General features: G+C 38.8%; 1 protein-coding gene across 1 annotated transcript; it reads left to right on the forward strand.

Moving 5' to 3' along the window:
* Positions 1-8207: 8207 nt before the first annotated feature.
* LOC115183304 (forkhead box protein B1-like) lies at positions 8208-10806 on the forward strand. Its single transcript, XM_029744634.1, has one exon. It carries the CDS (start codon positions 8818-8820, stop codon positions 9769-9771), a length of 954 nt encoding a protein of 317 aa, XP_029600494.1. The 5' UTR covers positions 8208-8817; the 3' UTR covers positions 9772-10806.
* The last annotated feature ends 5797 nt before the right edge of the window (positions 10807-16603 follow it).

Genomic DNA, 16603 nt, shown 5'->3' on the forward strand with positions numbered 1-16603 from the left:
GTATCTCCAGTCATGGGTTATGACATGTCTCAGTATCTCTGGTCATGGGTTATGTCATGTCTCTGCATCTCCAGTCATGGGTTATGACATGTCTCAGTATCTCTGGTCATGGGTTATGTCATGTCTCTGCATCTCCAGTCATGGGTTATGACATGTCTCAGTATCTCTGGTCATGGGTTATGTCATGTCTCTGTATCTCTAGTCATGGTGACATGTCTCTGCATCTCCAGTCATGGGTTATGACATGTCTCAGTATCTCTGGTCATGGGTTATGACATGTCTCTGTATCTCTAGTCATGGTGACATGTCTCTGTATCTCTAGTCATGGGTTATGTCATGTCTCTGTATCTCTAGTCATGGTGTCATGTCTCTGTATCTCTAGTCATGGTGTCATGTCTCTGTATCTCTAGTCATGGTGTCATGTCTCTGTATCTCCAGTCAGGGTGACATGTCTCTGTATCTCTAGTCATGGGTTATGTCATGTCTCAGTATCTCTAGTCATTATGACATGTCTCAGTATCTCTAGTTATTATGACATGTCTCAGTATCTCTAGTCATGGTGACATGTCTCTGTATCTCTAGTCATGGGTTATGTCATGTCTCAGTATCTCTAGTCATGGTGACATGTCTCTGTATCTCTAGTCATGGGTTATGTCATGTCTCTGTATCTCTAGTCATGGGTTATGACATGTCTCTGTATCTCTAGTCATGGTGACATGTCTCTGTATCTCTAGTCATGGTGACATGTCTCTGTATCTCTAGTCATGGGTTATGTCATGTCTCTGTATCTCTAGTCATGGTGACATGTCTCAGTCTCTCTAGTTATTATGACATGTCTCTGTATCTCTACTCATGGGTTATGACATGTCTCTGTATCTCTAGTCATTATGACATGTCTCTGTATCTCTGGTCATGGGTTATGACATGTCTCAGTATCTCTAGTGATGGGTTATGTCATGTCTCTGTATCTCTAGTCATTATGACATGTCTCTGTATCTCTAGTCATTATGTCATGTCTCTGTATCTCTAGTCATGGTGACATGTCTCTGTATCTCTAGTCATGGGTTATGACATGTCTCTGTATCTCTAGTCAGGGTGACATGTCTCTGTATCTCTAGTCATGGTGACATGTCTCAGTATCTGTAGTCATGGTGACATGTCTCTGTATCTCTAGTCATTATGACATGTCTCTGTTTCTCTGGTCATGGGTTATGACATGTCTCAGTATCTCTAGTGATGGGTTATGTCATGTCTCTGTATCTCTAGTCATTATGACATGTCTCTGTATCTCTAGTCATGGTGACATGTCTCAGTTTCTCTAGACATGGGTTATGACATGTCTCTGTATCTCTAGTCATGGTGACATGTCTCAGTATCTCTAGACATGGGTTATGACATGTCTCGGTATCTCTATATTAAACTACATGACCAAAAGTATGTGGACAGCTGCTCGTCCAACATCTCATTCCAAAATCATGGGCATTAATATGGAGTTGGTTCCCCCTTTGCTACTATAACAGCCTCCACTCTTCTTTGAAGGGCTTCTACTAGATGAAACATTGCTGCGTGGATTTTCTTCCATTCAGCCACATTAGTAAGGTTGGGCACTGATGTTGGGCGAATAGGCCTGGCTCGCAGTCGGCGTTCCAATTAATCCCTAAGTTTTTCGATGGGGTTGAGGTCAGGGCTCTCTGCAGACCAGTCAAGTTCAAACCATTTCTGTATGGACCTCGCTTTGTGTACTGGGGCATTGTCATGCTGAAACAGGAAAGGGCCTTCTCCAAACTTTTGCCACAAAGTTGGAGGCACAGAATCGTCTAGAATGTCATTGTACGCTTTAGCGTTGAGATTTCTCTTCACTGGAACTTAGAAGCCTGAACCAGGAAAAACAGCCCCAGACCATTATTCCTCCTCCACCAAACTTTACAGTGGGACTTCCAGATGGTGAAGCATGATTCATCACTCCAAGAGAATGCTTTTCCACTCTTCCAGAGTCCAATGGCGACGGATTTTATACCACTCCAGCTGACGCTTGGCATTTGAGCATGGTAATCTTAGGCTTGTGTGTGGTCTGCTTGGCCATGGAAACCCATTTCATGAAGCTCCTGACCAACAGTTCTTGTAGCTGACGTTGCTTCCAGAGGCAGTTTGGAACGCGGTAGTGTGTGTTGCAACCGAGAACAGATTATTTTTTACATTTCAAATTAGAAAAGTGTTCTAAACAATGGAAGTGTTAATGAATTTACCTGCAGAGAAGCAGAGAACCGTTCACTCAGACCATGTACCTGTATTTCAAATCAAATCAAATCAAATTGTATTTGTCACATGCGCCGAATACAACAGGTGTAGTAGACGTTACAGTGAAATGCTGACTTTACCAGCCCTTATAAGAAAAACAGTGTTAAGAAAGTATTTACTCAAATAAACTGAAGTTAAAAAAAAAATATTCATTTTTTTTAAAATAAATAAATCAAAATAAATAGAAATGTGGTTACAAGGTCTGGGAAAATGCAGGAATCATGACTAGGTCTATATGTGGCTTGTTTTATAGGCCATGTCATTTTACCCCCCTCCACTTTCAGACATACCAAAAAGCAGGTGAACAGAAGCAGGCATGGTATGTTAGTGGGCTTTGGGTCTGTGTATGAAAGGGCTTTATAGACATGACATTGGACTACAGTGATTGGAGAGACCCAATGTATGCTTTCTCGAATTATGATATATTACTACATAAAACATCAAAAACAATGTGGTATAGCTTAATTTATCTTTCCATGTCTATGCTTTAATGTAACATACTGTATTTTATGGCATTAGTTATACTGAAGAATGATGAAAACGTTGAGGCTATCTTTCAGTAGGGTAGTTCCTGGTTAGTAGGACTACCTGTATAGCCCGAGGCGTTTAGGGACCACATGGGAATCCTATCGGTCCTAATGATCGCCTTGGGGGGGTTTAGATTCCTTCCCATCATTGATCTAAATTCTAAACTATTTCACGGTTGCTTCCTATCGTTCTCGCGCTCCATTTTGAAGCAGGAAACAGAGCTATGGTCATTCAGGTGGAATCCCCAGACTGACCTCAGGGAATCAGACCTTGCAAAGCTGTTCCTCTCCTCATCTTCTCCATCCTCCACCTCCACCAATTTTAACATCCTTAATTGAGAGATCTTCTTACTTGATGTATTGTATAAAAAAAAATGAATCGCTAATTTATGTAATCACTCAATTAACGATCATTCCAGCATATGTTCAAAATGCCCAGAGGGTTTTTTTCTCGCAGGTACTTATTTTGATGTCACGGTGAAACAGCTAATTAATTTTTACATGCATATTAATTTGGGGTCTGCTTAGAGAGAGTCCCTCCCTCCCAACTCCCATCCTTCCTCGCGCTACCTCATTTGTGAACGCAGACTCAGGCCAAATATTTACCTTTTTAACCTTTTTTTGCGGGGGGAAAACAATTTAAGATTTAAATTGCATAATTAATATTGTTGCTTAGTCTAATTCATGTCCCGTTTGGCTGTGTCTTTAAAATTGTAATCCGTTTTTATTTACCTTAATTTATACAACACATATAAGCCTTATCCTAACGCGGTGTTATCAAACATTACATTGAACTTGAACAAAAAACGTTATTTCAGGATCAAATAGTTTACATTTTACAACCTATCATCAAACCGTCATGTGGAATCCGAAATCAATGAAACAAAAACAACAACAAAACACTGAAACCTCTGAGCTGAAAGCTTGGGCGTACACAGGCTATTCTATAAAGGACAGAAGTGTACTCTCTATTTCAAAGTATTCTTGACGCATTCTCCTCTTTACTAGTGAATTAACGATTCCCTTTTAATTAATAAGAAAACCCGCGGCAGGCAACCTTGAGTGCTTCTGTATGATAATGAAGGAAAATGAATGAACTGAATAATGTTCGTTAACTCTAAAACACGTCTCCCTTCACTCCCTTCTCCCCCCGTTCCCCCTTCCCCTCCTCCTCTCCTCTACTTTAGCACTAAAAGGGCGTTGAGTGTCTTAATGAGATCTCTCTGTAGTCTAATTAATTGACGCTGTCGTCTTGAATATTCATAATATTCCTATACAGTAGCTCTACGTCAGTTAGCGCCGCTATACGGTACTAATTGTACTGTGCAGCAGCAGCTCAGGAAAGAGTCCAGCCATAGACCTTCATTACAATCAATAATGCTCAGATTCACCAGAGTCAAGTACCGTGACCAACACCTGCCGATAAGTCAACGTAGTGGTGTAGTAGATACAAAAATATAGTGGTTTACTAAAAACATGTTTTAAATGGCATTCTGTTTATTATGTTTAAAGTAAAATATGCTACTTCATAGCAATAGCCTAATATGTCACAATAATAATACAATTATAATTATTATTGTTATTATTATTATTATTATTATTGTTATTATTATTATTATTATTGTTATTATTATTATTATTATTATTATTATAGATCTAATGCATATTTGCGATTCAACTGGATATAGACCTATTTTATATAAGTTATACAAGTATTAGTGAATAGTTTGTTTTGAAGGTGTTAATGTCATTAATTAGTTGTTTATGCAAATGTTTTCATTGACAATGTAAATGACACCGCCAGCAGTTGCAGTTTGTTTATTCATTAGTTTTTAGTAAATCTACAACGCCTCTAGATAAAGATCACTAACAATAATAATACTACTACTAATAATAGGATGAAGGAAGCCCATGTTGAGTTTACTGCACAGCGATCACAGCAGGGCCTTGATCCAATAACAGCAGCACCAGATGACGTGAAGAGAGAGACACCACGTCATAATAACAACAGAACCAGATGACGTGAAGACAGAGACACCACGTCATAATAACAACAGAACCAGATGACGTGAAGAGAGAGACACCACGTCATAATAACAACAGAACCAGATGACGTGAAGAGAGAGACACCACGTCATAATAACAACAGAACCAGATGACGTGAAGAGAGAGACACCATAACATTCACCAGGGTTCACTGACATTACAGTAGGTCTGAAAACCCACAGGTCACAGAGGCTGGACTACTGCTGTTAGAGCTTTAGAACCACTATCTATGTATTTATATATATAGCCTAGTATATATTTTCAATAGATATATTCTGATGTCTTGGGTTGCTACAAGTGTATGATATACAAACTTTTATACAAGGCTTCTAAAGATTGTAATTGCCACTTTAAAATGTCAGACTTGATTTGCTCGAACTAAAAATGTATTATCCTCCTACAAAAAAAAGTCCTTTAATTATAATCCTCACAATACTTCACATTTCATGTTTCTGCATGATGATTTTCCTGCTGTGAGAAACTGGTCAAATTAAGATCCTGCATCTGTACTTCATTTTATTGTTGGGAATAGTGTAGGCCTGTTAACCTTTAATTACTGTAGGCCTATTCACTTGATTTGACCCATAATTGTTTTATCATAACATTCCGATGTGTGCCCATAATAAATAATTCGTGGTCATAGGCGAATGTGATTATTTTAATTTTAATGAATAGCTGAATGCAGTTTTTCATTCACGCCTTAAATCCATGTCTATTTTCCAGCGCACAGTAACGCGACGAACACACGTTGGTTTTTGTCTATTTTCTTGGCGAGAATGTGCCATGAAAACACACTATAATTTTCCTATAAATGTGTATGAAACGTATAGCCTAGCTATTCAACTTTTCAGGTATTTTTTTCTTCTTCTTTGTATTTATTCTGCAGTTCTCCAAGTCGTTCTCAAAGTAGATTATAAATGAACTTCTCATTTGAGACAGTTCATGTTTCTGCATAATATTGTTCCCCAATTTACATTTACTAACCAATCTTTCTGACAGGGATATTCAACGATCATTTGTTACTTTTGGAGCGAAGGCGATTTTTCGCGGGGGGCAACATTTGTTTTCCTTTGTGCTGTGGTGCAGCAGTGGAGAGACGACGTGTGAAAGTGGCTGTTAGGTCCGCCTTTCTCCCTCTCTGACCCTGCTCTTTATCCCCGTCGCCCTGGGAATGGCACGCATCGCTACTCTACTTTAGAGGAGCAGCAGAGAGCGCCTTTGTTTGAGTCCTTTTGGGTCGCACAAAATTGTTCTCCGTTCCGCCGCTGCAAAAAAAAAACTACTTCAGACCAGGAGCAGGTTCACAAGTGCAATGCAATTTGGCTTAGCTCAACCTTTGTTCCGCTTGTACAAATGACCAAACAGTGCTCACATTATACAGTTGATCTACTGGGGATTCAACAGGTTCTTTTAGAGAAGAGGAGAAAGGCGAGTTCATCTGTTCAGAATCATGGTGGCGGAATCTTTCCTCAATCCGCAGCTTTGTGGGATAAAACGTCTTGGACAGATGCAGCTAGAGATCAGTAGCGTAAAAGATGATTTAAATGTTAAGGAAAAGTTAACTGAAATCAAAAGGTTAAATGGTTTGATGGGAATTGTATTATGCAACAGTGTGAACGTATCCGGATGTCAGGGCCGTTTTCTCCTTGACGCTGAAATCACAATAAATTCTATTCTAATAACAATAATAATAATAATAATAATGTTAAATATACATTGAGTTTTTGTATTTTTCTCATAGTCTTTTGATATCAACATCCATACAGCTTGTCCAATCTGTTCACACACATTAACATCGCAACAGAAACAACCGATGGTGACTGAGTGACTGACTGTAACCACACGGTTTCACTCTAAAGGACGTGGATTACCCACAGGCCCGTATCCCGACTACTTTTATTCTTACTCGCCCCTGCAGCCTGTCCGTCCGAATCATCATTCCGTGTATTGTGGGACGCATGGAGAGAAATTAGCATAGATTATGAGTTGGTCGGAGTGTGTGTGTGTGGTCCTTCTCATTGGGATGTGGCCAGGCAGAAAGGGAAGGTGGCTTGGCTAGGGAGGGTGAGCTCACAGAGAGAAGAATGTCCATTGATCTGAATACGTCCCCATTAGGTTCACACTCACATAATTGACTTATTGGTATTTCATACAGTTTCTATAGCATTGTCGTAAGTCTCGTAACCACCCGAGTTTTACATTTCAATGACAGGCTTAATTTAAAACCTGTTCATCCGCGTAGAAAGTGTATTTTGTTTGGACGTTTGCTGCCACAGCTTTGTGGGAGTCGTCTGGTAAACACTAACATATTGGTATTGCTATTAGGCCTATACCTTTTGTAGGCTACTTGAAACAATTAAATAAACACATTATAAACATTGCCTCATCATATCTATGTATCCCATATATTCAAGTGTATATTTCAAGTCAAACGTTTATTAATTGTGTCTTTGGGGATTACATATGACGTGCGTAACACACTCAGCATTTCCCCACTAACTAGTTCGAAGATATATATTTTATCGACTGCGGCGCATGCTCTCGGACGCTGAATACACACACACACACACAGACACACACACACACACACACACACAGACACACACACACACACACACACAATACAAGTCAGACAAAAGTAACAGTATTCAAGGGGAGTGTATTGACAATACAACTCCAGCAAAATACATTCAGGAAATAATTGTATATTATTCCAAAGGGAAATGAACAGTTAACCGTCATGTAAAGACGTTAATTAATATGGCAGAGTAAACAAACTGTTAGTGACCCGTTAGATGACTATAGATCACAGATTGGTACACAAATTGTCGATTCAATATCAGTTCAATTCACACTTTCCCCTCTACACAGCTCAAACTAACATGTAATCAATGACACGTCATTCAACACGAAACAAAACTTACAAAGGACAATACAGGAACAAATAGAGAGACTATTGCCAAGAAGCAACGGCCCTCCACGCCAAACATCAAAATTGCTTAGTAGCTCTATTTGTAAACGCAAATAGTTGACTAAGCACCCCTCGCTCGGTGCACAAAAGGTTATCTGCATACCTTCACACGGCGGAACCGGGCTTTCATCACCCACCCTCACACTTCAAATCCGGTGGGTCGCTGGGCCTTTTCACCCCTTCGCTCAGTCTTCAAATGGAAATCATTTCTATTGGCTCAAGGTGTCCATGTAAATAGGTGTAAATGAATTCAGATTATGCCTTTGCTTTCTCCTCCGAGCGAGTAGCCCCCCCCCCTTCTCCTCTCCACCCAAGGCGATTGTCATGTGATAGCGAAGAAGTGGCACATTAATGAAGCGGCTCTACGGGGGTCTTTTCTCCTGTCACCACATTAAACTATCACACGGTTCGGGGGAAGGACATGGAAATAGCAGCTACTTAGCTCTGCTCATCACAACAAGGGCCACAACATATCGGGAACCATTCAGAGAGTCGTGGTGTGTTTGGGGGGGGAAAGGAAAAGCTTATTGCTGCTTGCTTAACTAAAGATAGCGCATCATATAGGCCATCTGAGGGAGAGAACGAGATTGTTTTCATAGGACGGCTGTTTTCAAGACCCACAGCCCATAAGCGCTGAGTGAACAGTCCACGGAGGAAACAGACAGCGCTGAGTGAACAGTCCACGGAGGAAACAGACAGTGAGTGCATCTCACGCATCTTGGCGAACTTTCAGTAACTTTTAAGCGCGGGGATTTTGCAGTTTTTCTTTTTTTACTGTGCGTTATAAAGGCAATCTATGAATGTATGGAGTTTTACGCGTTCGTAATGTTGTTTTGAACAACCCGTCCTAGAGTGATACTTCTTTCAAGGAGTGTAGGACAAAAGTTCTATTTCCCCTGTTTGTCTGAGAAAAACTGCAACAACTGTAGCCTGACGCGCCTTTCAGCATAGTATTTTGACAGAAAGTCCAACAGAATGCCTCGTCCGGGGAGAAACACGTACAGCGACCAGAAACCTCCCTATTCCTACATCTCCCTGACCGCCATGGCTATCCAGTCCTGCCCGGAGAAGATGCTCCCTCTCAGCGAGATCTACAAGTTCATCATGGACAGGTTCCCCTACTACAGAGAGAACACCCAGCGGTGGCAGAACTCCTTACGACACAATCTCTCTTTCAACGACTGTTTTATTAAAATCCCCAGGCGGCCGGACCAGCCCGGTAAAGGGAGTTTCTGGGCTCTCCATCCCAGTTGCGGGGACATGTTCGAGAACGGAAGTTTCTTGCGGCGTCGTAAACGCTTCAAGTTAATGATGATGGCGTCTGAACACCTGGCGCAAAGCAAGCCGTCGGACGCTGCCCACTATCTCCAACAACAAGCCAAACTCCGACTGAGCGCTCTGGCTGCTTCTGGCACACATCTCCCGCAGATGTCCGGTTACAACATAGGAGTCTCTCACCAACCGTCCACTTTCAAACACCCGTTCGCAATTGAGAATATAATCGCCAGAGAGTATAAAATGCCAGGCGGGCTGGCCTTCTCCACCATGCAGTCTATGTCTGCTGGCTACCCGCTGCACAACCAGCTCACCACGGCCTGGCCTCATATGTACAGCTCCAGCGTCATGGACACGGTAGCTCCCATCTCCATGGCTAGTGATTATTCGGCCTACGGAATGCCCCTCAAGTCTATTTGCTATGGCGCTCAGAGTCTACCTGCCATCCCCGTGCCAATCAAGCCCACACCTACTTCGATGCCAGGGCTCTCGGCGCTGCCAACACATATTCCAGCTTTCTTAGCGAACTCTCCCCAGTCTCTCAGCCCCACGTCTCCTCAGACAGCTACCAGCCAAAGCAGCCCTGCCACGCCGAGCGAAACGCTCATAAACCCGGCCTCTTCGGCCATGCAGTCCGTGGTGTCGGTGCACTGACATGACGTTAGCGCATGGGACTTATTATAAACTTCTGAAAAAGAAGAGAGATGATTATCAACTTTTCCAAAGCGGTATTTTATTGTTTGATCATTTATGACAACCAACTAAAATATATGCTCTACAATCATGAGGCAAGATATTTGCGTTTTGTGGGTTTTATCGATGTACTTAGATGTTTTACTTGAAGATGTGTTGTGTCAGTGACTCTTGTTTTTCTATGACACGCATATAGGCTACATCGTTTTGTTACCTTTTTAGGTCATTTAAGAAAATCCAATTCTGAGATTATCTTCAAAAGCACTGTCGTTATCCGTATCTATATTCTTGCTTACATTTCATTGCAAAATCTCCAATAAATATTTCAATTCAATTAATTTAAAAATGGTAAACCAATTCCCATTCCTTATTACATTAGAGAATGTTGTCAAAATATTTAAACATTTTTTGTTGCATTTTCGTCAAGATAAAAAGGCCAAGAAAAATAAATAAATGAAATCAACTTTTGTAAATTAAATTGAACGTGTCTTTTTAGTTACAGCTCCGTTTTAATGCGCATTGCATTTGCTATACCAAACAGCCAAATCTAGCTTTTAGGAGAATAATTCAATAAAAAAAGGAACAATCACAGAGGTGACATTTTCAAATAACAAAACTTGAAAACAGAATATTTATGGTTTACTTTGGTGTCTGGTTGTCTGCATTCAAAACATTCAAAAATATTTGAATTGATGGAAGAATATGTTGAAATGTTGTAAACTGCACTTTTTTTTTTGGTTAGATGTTTTAGATGATCTGTAGTTGTTCTGTGGACCATTCTAATTTAAAACAAAATAAAATAAATACACTGTGGTGACCGGATGTAAAAAAAAAAAAAGCAGTATATTTGTACGTTCTCTAAAACGCATGCTATTTCCAAACGTTGTGTTGTATTTGCTGCGAGCATGCGTGCTTCTCCAAGTGTGCCATGTGTCTGCAATAAATTATTGGTCATCAAGAATATTTTCCCATTAAAAGATAACTGCGTAAACATTATGGTACATTGCAGTGTGTTTTATTTTTTATTTTTTTAAAACAGGTTATTTAACACACACACACACACACACACACACACACACACACACACACACACACACACACACACACACACTTAAAAAAAATATATAATGCTCTAGTAAATATGGTGTTGTAGCGTTCTAGACCATAGTAGTTTAGATTATTATAAGGTAGTTATAATAGTGGTTATGTAATTGTACATAAGATTCATTGAGGTTTATATGACATTGGATCCTATTAAACCACATTTAGAGCAGAAATGAACTTGATTAAAATACATGAAGGCAATTCAGAGTGCAGATCTCACTTATTCAACAGGTTACAGGTGTGTGCTCCGGGAAAAACGCATTCCTTTTACGTTCCAGCGTTAATCCCAGTTATAGGCCTCATATTCTAGTTATACTACAGCTATACTAATATTACGATATATATTTAAGAAATTATAGCTGTATTTGGACAAATAAATAATAACCAATGTTCCACTTAACCTCTATTTACAAACTTCCTTTGAGACAATATTCGTTGTGGATGTAAATGAGAAATATTCACTGTTATAATAACCTATTCCTGGGGATTTTCTCAACTCAATCCCCCATCCCTAAATATAAACAAATATATTAGGATTCCATCACTGTATGCTATTGACGAGGCCTACATCAAATACATGGCCCCCACCGATCCACTTCATTCAGTCCGTTCGTCTTGAATAGAGAACGAAAAGAATAGCGACGTTAGACCGGGCCGCTGATGTAGATACAGCCCCTTTTACAATCAGACAAAAAGAGTGATTTTCACCAACACATTGCTGACTGGGGGGACTTGGAAACGAGTTCTGAAAACCTCTTTGGAATTTAAATGTGCCCCCCTCCGATCCCCGCCTCTCTCTGTTTTGTCTGTTTGCACAACGTTGAAGGTTTGTTGGACGGTGCCAACACAAGAAGTGTATTGACGACAACACTTGCCATTTTTATTTTTGTCAATGGTGTGAAATGATGAAATTCACTTTTCTCATAATATAAAGTGTAAACACACACATATAAAAATATACCGAGAATACCTCGCATTTCGCTATTGTATTCATTAAGCAGTGAACTGGGCTTGAGCAGAGGGACGGCGTTACGATGCATTCCAATACACTCATTATTCTAAAAACGCAACTCGTTCATACAGTATTTGAATAATGTTGGTGGTGTTACGTCTGGTCCTTAAATGTGCTTCACCAGAGGTTACAGTCAGAACATTATCGACTACATCTATTACCGCAGGCTACAGGTACACCAAACACAAACGCAATTTATTTGTGTTTTAGAAGCAACGTTTTAAGGAGCTCTTCATATCTCAGTCTTTCTCAGGGACGAGCAGAGACCTGTCCAATTTATTCTATTATAATAGGGTAGTTACGGTAATATATATTTATAATAGGGTAGTTACAGAAATATATATTTATAATAGGCTAGTTACAGAAATATATATTTATTTTATTATAATATGGTAGTTACGGAAATATATATTTATAATAGGGTAGTTACAGAAATATATATTTATAATAAGGTAGTTACAGAAATAGATATTTATAATAGGGTAGTTACGGTAATATATATTTATAATAGGGTAGTTACGGTAATATATATTTATAATAGGGTAGTTACAGAAATATGTATTTATAATAGGGTAGTTACGGTAATATATATTTATAATAGGGTAGTTACAGAAATATGTCTTTATAATAGGGTAGTTACAGAAATATGTATTTATAATAGGGTAGTTACAGAAATATATATTTATAATAGGGTAGTTACGGTAATATATATTTATAATAGGGTAGTTACAGAAATATATATTTATAATAGGGTAGTTACAGAAATATATATTTATAATAGGGTAGTTACAGAAATATATATTTATAATAGGCTAGTTACAGAAATATATATTTATTTTATTATAATATGGTAGTTACGGAAATATATATTTATAATAGGGTAGTTACAGAAATATATATTTATAATAGAGTAGTTACAGAAATATATATTTATAATAGAGTAGTTACAGAAATATATATTTCTTCTATTATAATAGGGTAGTGACGGAAACATATATTTGCATATATGTGTAGTGAAATAACTTCAACATTTTTACTCGGCCCTTGATTGAAAAGTTTTCCTGGAATTCAGGTACAATCCAACTGTCCACAAGGTTGGTTTGCTTTGAAATGTATTTGTGTTTTAACAATCAGGTTTAATTAATTAAAGTATGACGATTGAAATCAATGCATAATAATGAATTCTCACCTACATTTTAAAGGCCTTGAATTCACTGAAAGTATCCAATTGAATTTCATAATTCCAGATGCGCAAACCAATCTCATTAGCATGAAGTTCAGTTTAAACGTTTTTGCACGAAACTGTAGTTTGTATATGAACATTTACAACAACAAAAAATCTAAAAAAAACTTTGCACTGGTTTAAACATGTCCCTCTGGGATTTCATGATTTTAATTTTGGAAAATGAGAAAGAACGAGATGCCTGGTAACTCCTGATTTTAGAAATACCAAGTCAGTCTGACGTGTTGCCCCTTTTAGGCTGTCATTATCAAAATGCTAATTGAAACCAAGGTTCACACAGTATCTTCTATTCCAAAAGCTTTACAATGCAACAGCTTTTCAGTGTGAATGAGGTCCCTTTATAAAGCTTTGTGATGTAATCAGCTGCATTATATTTTAAATTACTGCTGTCCTTGTTTACCTCCGAAGTAAGACCCATCCAGTCAGATATGAAGGTTAAATCACGCACACACACACGCACACGCACACACACACACGCTAGTGAAATATAGCTCCACCTCCAATTCCGTCCTGTACACATGGACCACAATGTTGTTGTAGGGTTTAATTAAGGGCGTTCATTAAAGTGGCTGCCCATCCAGTGTAATTAGTATGTATAATTTATGCGTTGCTTATTCCACGAGGGCAGTGGGCTGCATAATGAACTCAACTTAACCTTAAGTATGGAAACGAGGAATGGACAGAAATATGTTATTTATAATGTATTTACAGTGGCGGTAATGTCACCGCCACGGGGGTGAAAATCACTTCAGTCAGAACTTTGTTTGTGTTGAAGGTTTCATGAAAGGGCCAGAGAGAGATGATTTATTTGTCTGTTTCCGTTGAAGGTTTCTGGAGAGAGAGATTATTTATTTGTATGTTTCCGTTGAAGGTTTCAGGAGAGAGAGATTATTTATTTGTCTGTCTCCGTTGAAGGTTTCATGAAAGAGAGATTATTTATTTGCCTGGAGCTGGCATGGCATTAATATGACTATAAATATCAGAGCTGAAGGAGCTGGCATGGCATTAATATGACTATAAATATCAGAGCTGAAGGAGCTGGCATGACATTAATATGACTATAAATATCAGAGCTGAAGCAGCTGGCATGGCATTAATATGACTATAAATATCAGAGCTGAAGGAGCTGGCATGACATTAATATGACTATAAATATCAGAGCTGAAGGAGCTGGCATGACATTAATATGACTATAAATATCAGAGCTGAAGGAGCTGGCATGACATTAATATGACTATAAATATCAGAGCTGAAGGAGCTGGCATGGCATTAATATGACTATAAATATCAGAGCTGAAGGAGCTGGCATGACATTAATATGACTATACATATCAGAGCTGAAGGAGCTGGCATGACATTAATATGACTATAAATATCAGAGCTGAAGGAGCTGGCATGACATTAATATGACTATAAATATCAGAGCTGAAGGAGCTGGCATGGCATTAATATGACTATAAATATCAGAGCTGAAGGAGCTGGCATGGCATTAATATGACTATAAATATCAGAGCTGAAGGAGCTGGCATGACATTAATATGACTATAAATATCAGAGCTGAAGGAGCTGGCATGGCATTAATATGACTATAAATATCAGAGCTGAAGGAGCTGGCATGGCATTAATATGACTATAAATATCAGAGCTGAAGGCGCTGGCATGACATTAATATGACTATAAATATCAGAGCTGAAGGAGCTGGCATGGCATTAATATGACTATAAATATCAGAGCTGAAGGAGCTGGCATGGCATTAATATGACTATAAATATCAGAGCTGAAGGAGCTGGCATGACATTAATATGACTATAAATATCAGAGCTGAAGGAGCTGGCATGACATTAATATGACTATAAATATCAGAGCTGAAGGAGCTGGCATGGCATTAATATGACTATAAATATCAGAGCTGAAGGAGCTGGCATGACATTAATATGACTATACATATCAGAGCTGAAGGAGCTGGCATGACATTAATATGACTATAAATATCAGAGCTGAAGGAGCTGGCATGACATTAATATGACTATAAATATCAGAGCTGACGGAGCTGGCATGGCATTAATATGACTATAAATATCAGAGCTGAAGGAGCTGGCATGGCATTAATATGACTATAAATATCAGAGCTGAAGGAGCTGGCATGGCATTAATATGACTATAAATATCAGAGCTGAAGGAGCTGGCATGACATTAATATGACTATAAATATCAGAGCTGAAGGAGCTGGCATGGCATTAATATGACTATAAATATCAGAGCTGAAGGAGCTGGCATGGCATTAATATGACTATAAATATCAGAGCTGAAGGAGCTGGCATGACATTAATATGACTATAAATATCAGAGCTGAAGGAGCTGGCATGGCATTAATATGACTATAAATATCAGAGCTGAAGGCGCTGGCATGACATTAATATGACTATAAATATCAGAGCTGAAGGAGCTGGCATGGCATTAATATGACTATAAATATCAGAGCTGAAGGAGCTGGCATGACATTAATATGACTATAAATATCAGAGCTGAAGGAGCTGGCATGACATTAATATGACTATAAATATCAGAGCTGAAGGAGCTGGCATGACATTAATATGACTATAAATATCAGAGCTGAAGGAGCTGGCATGGCATTAATATGACTATAAATATCAGAGCTGAAGGAGCTGGCATGACATTAATATGACTATACATATCAGAGCTGAAGGAGCTGGCATGACATTAATATGACTATAAATATCAGAGCTGAAGGAGCTGGCATGACATTAATATGACTATAAATATCAGAGCTGAAGGAGCTGGCATGGCATTAATATGACTATAAATATCAGAGCTGAAGGAGCTGGCATGGCATTAATATGACTATAAATATCAGAGCTGAAGGAGCTGGCATGACATTAATATGACTATAAATATCAGAGCTGAAGGAGCTGGCATGACATTAATATGACTATAAATATCAGAGCTGAAGGAGCTGGCATGGCATTAATATGACTATAAATATCAGAGCTGAAGGAGCTGGCATGACATTAATATGACTATACATATCAGAGCTGAAGGAGCTGGCATGACATTAATATGACTATAAATATCAGAGCTGAAGGAGCTGGCATGACATTAATATGACTATAAATATCAGAGCTGACGGAGCTGGCATGGCATTAATATGACTATAAATATCAGAGCTGAAGGAGCTGGCATGGCATTAATATGACTATAAATATCAGAGCTGAAGGAGCTGGCATGACATTAATATGACTATAAATATCAGAGCTGAAGGAGCTGGCATGGCATTAATATGACTATAAATATCAGAGCTGAAGGAGCTGGCATGGCATTAATATGACTATAAATATCAGAGCTGAAGGAGCTGGCATGGCATTAATATGACTATAAATATCAGAGCTGAAGGAGCTGGCATGGCATTAATATGA

The sequence above is a fragment of the Salmo trutta genome, unplaced genomic scaffold (genome assembly GCF_901001165.1).
Source record: "Salmo trutta unplaced genomic scaffold, fSalTru1.1, whole genome shotgun sequence".
Classification (NCBI taxonomy): Eukaryota; Metazoa; Chordata; class Actinopteri; order Salmoniformes; family Salmonidae; genus Salmo; species Salmo trutta.

What these genes read in the sequence shown, in the direction of transcription:
- LOC115183304 (XM_029744634.1), top strand. Translation starts at nt 8,818, where the DNA reads ATGCCTCGTCCGGGGAGAAACACGTACAGCGACCAGAAACCTCCCTAT.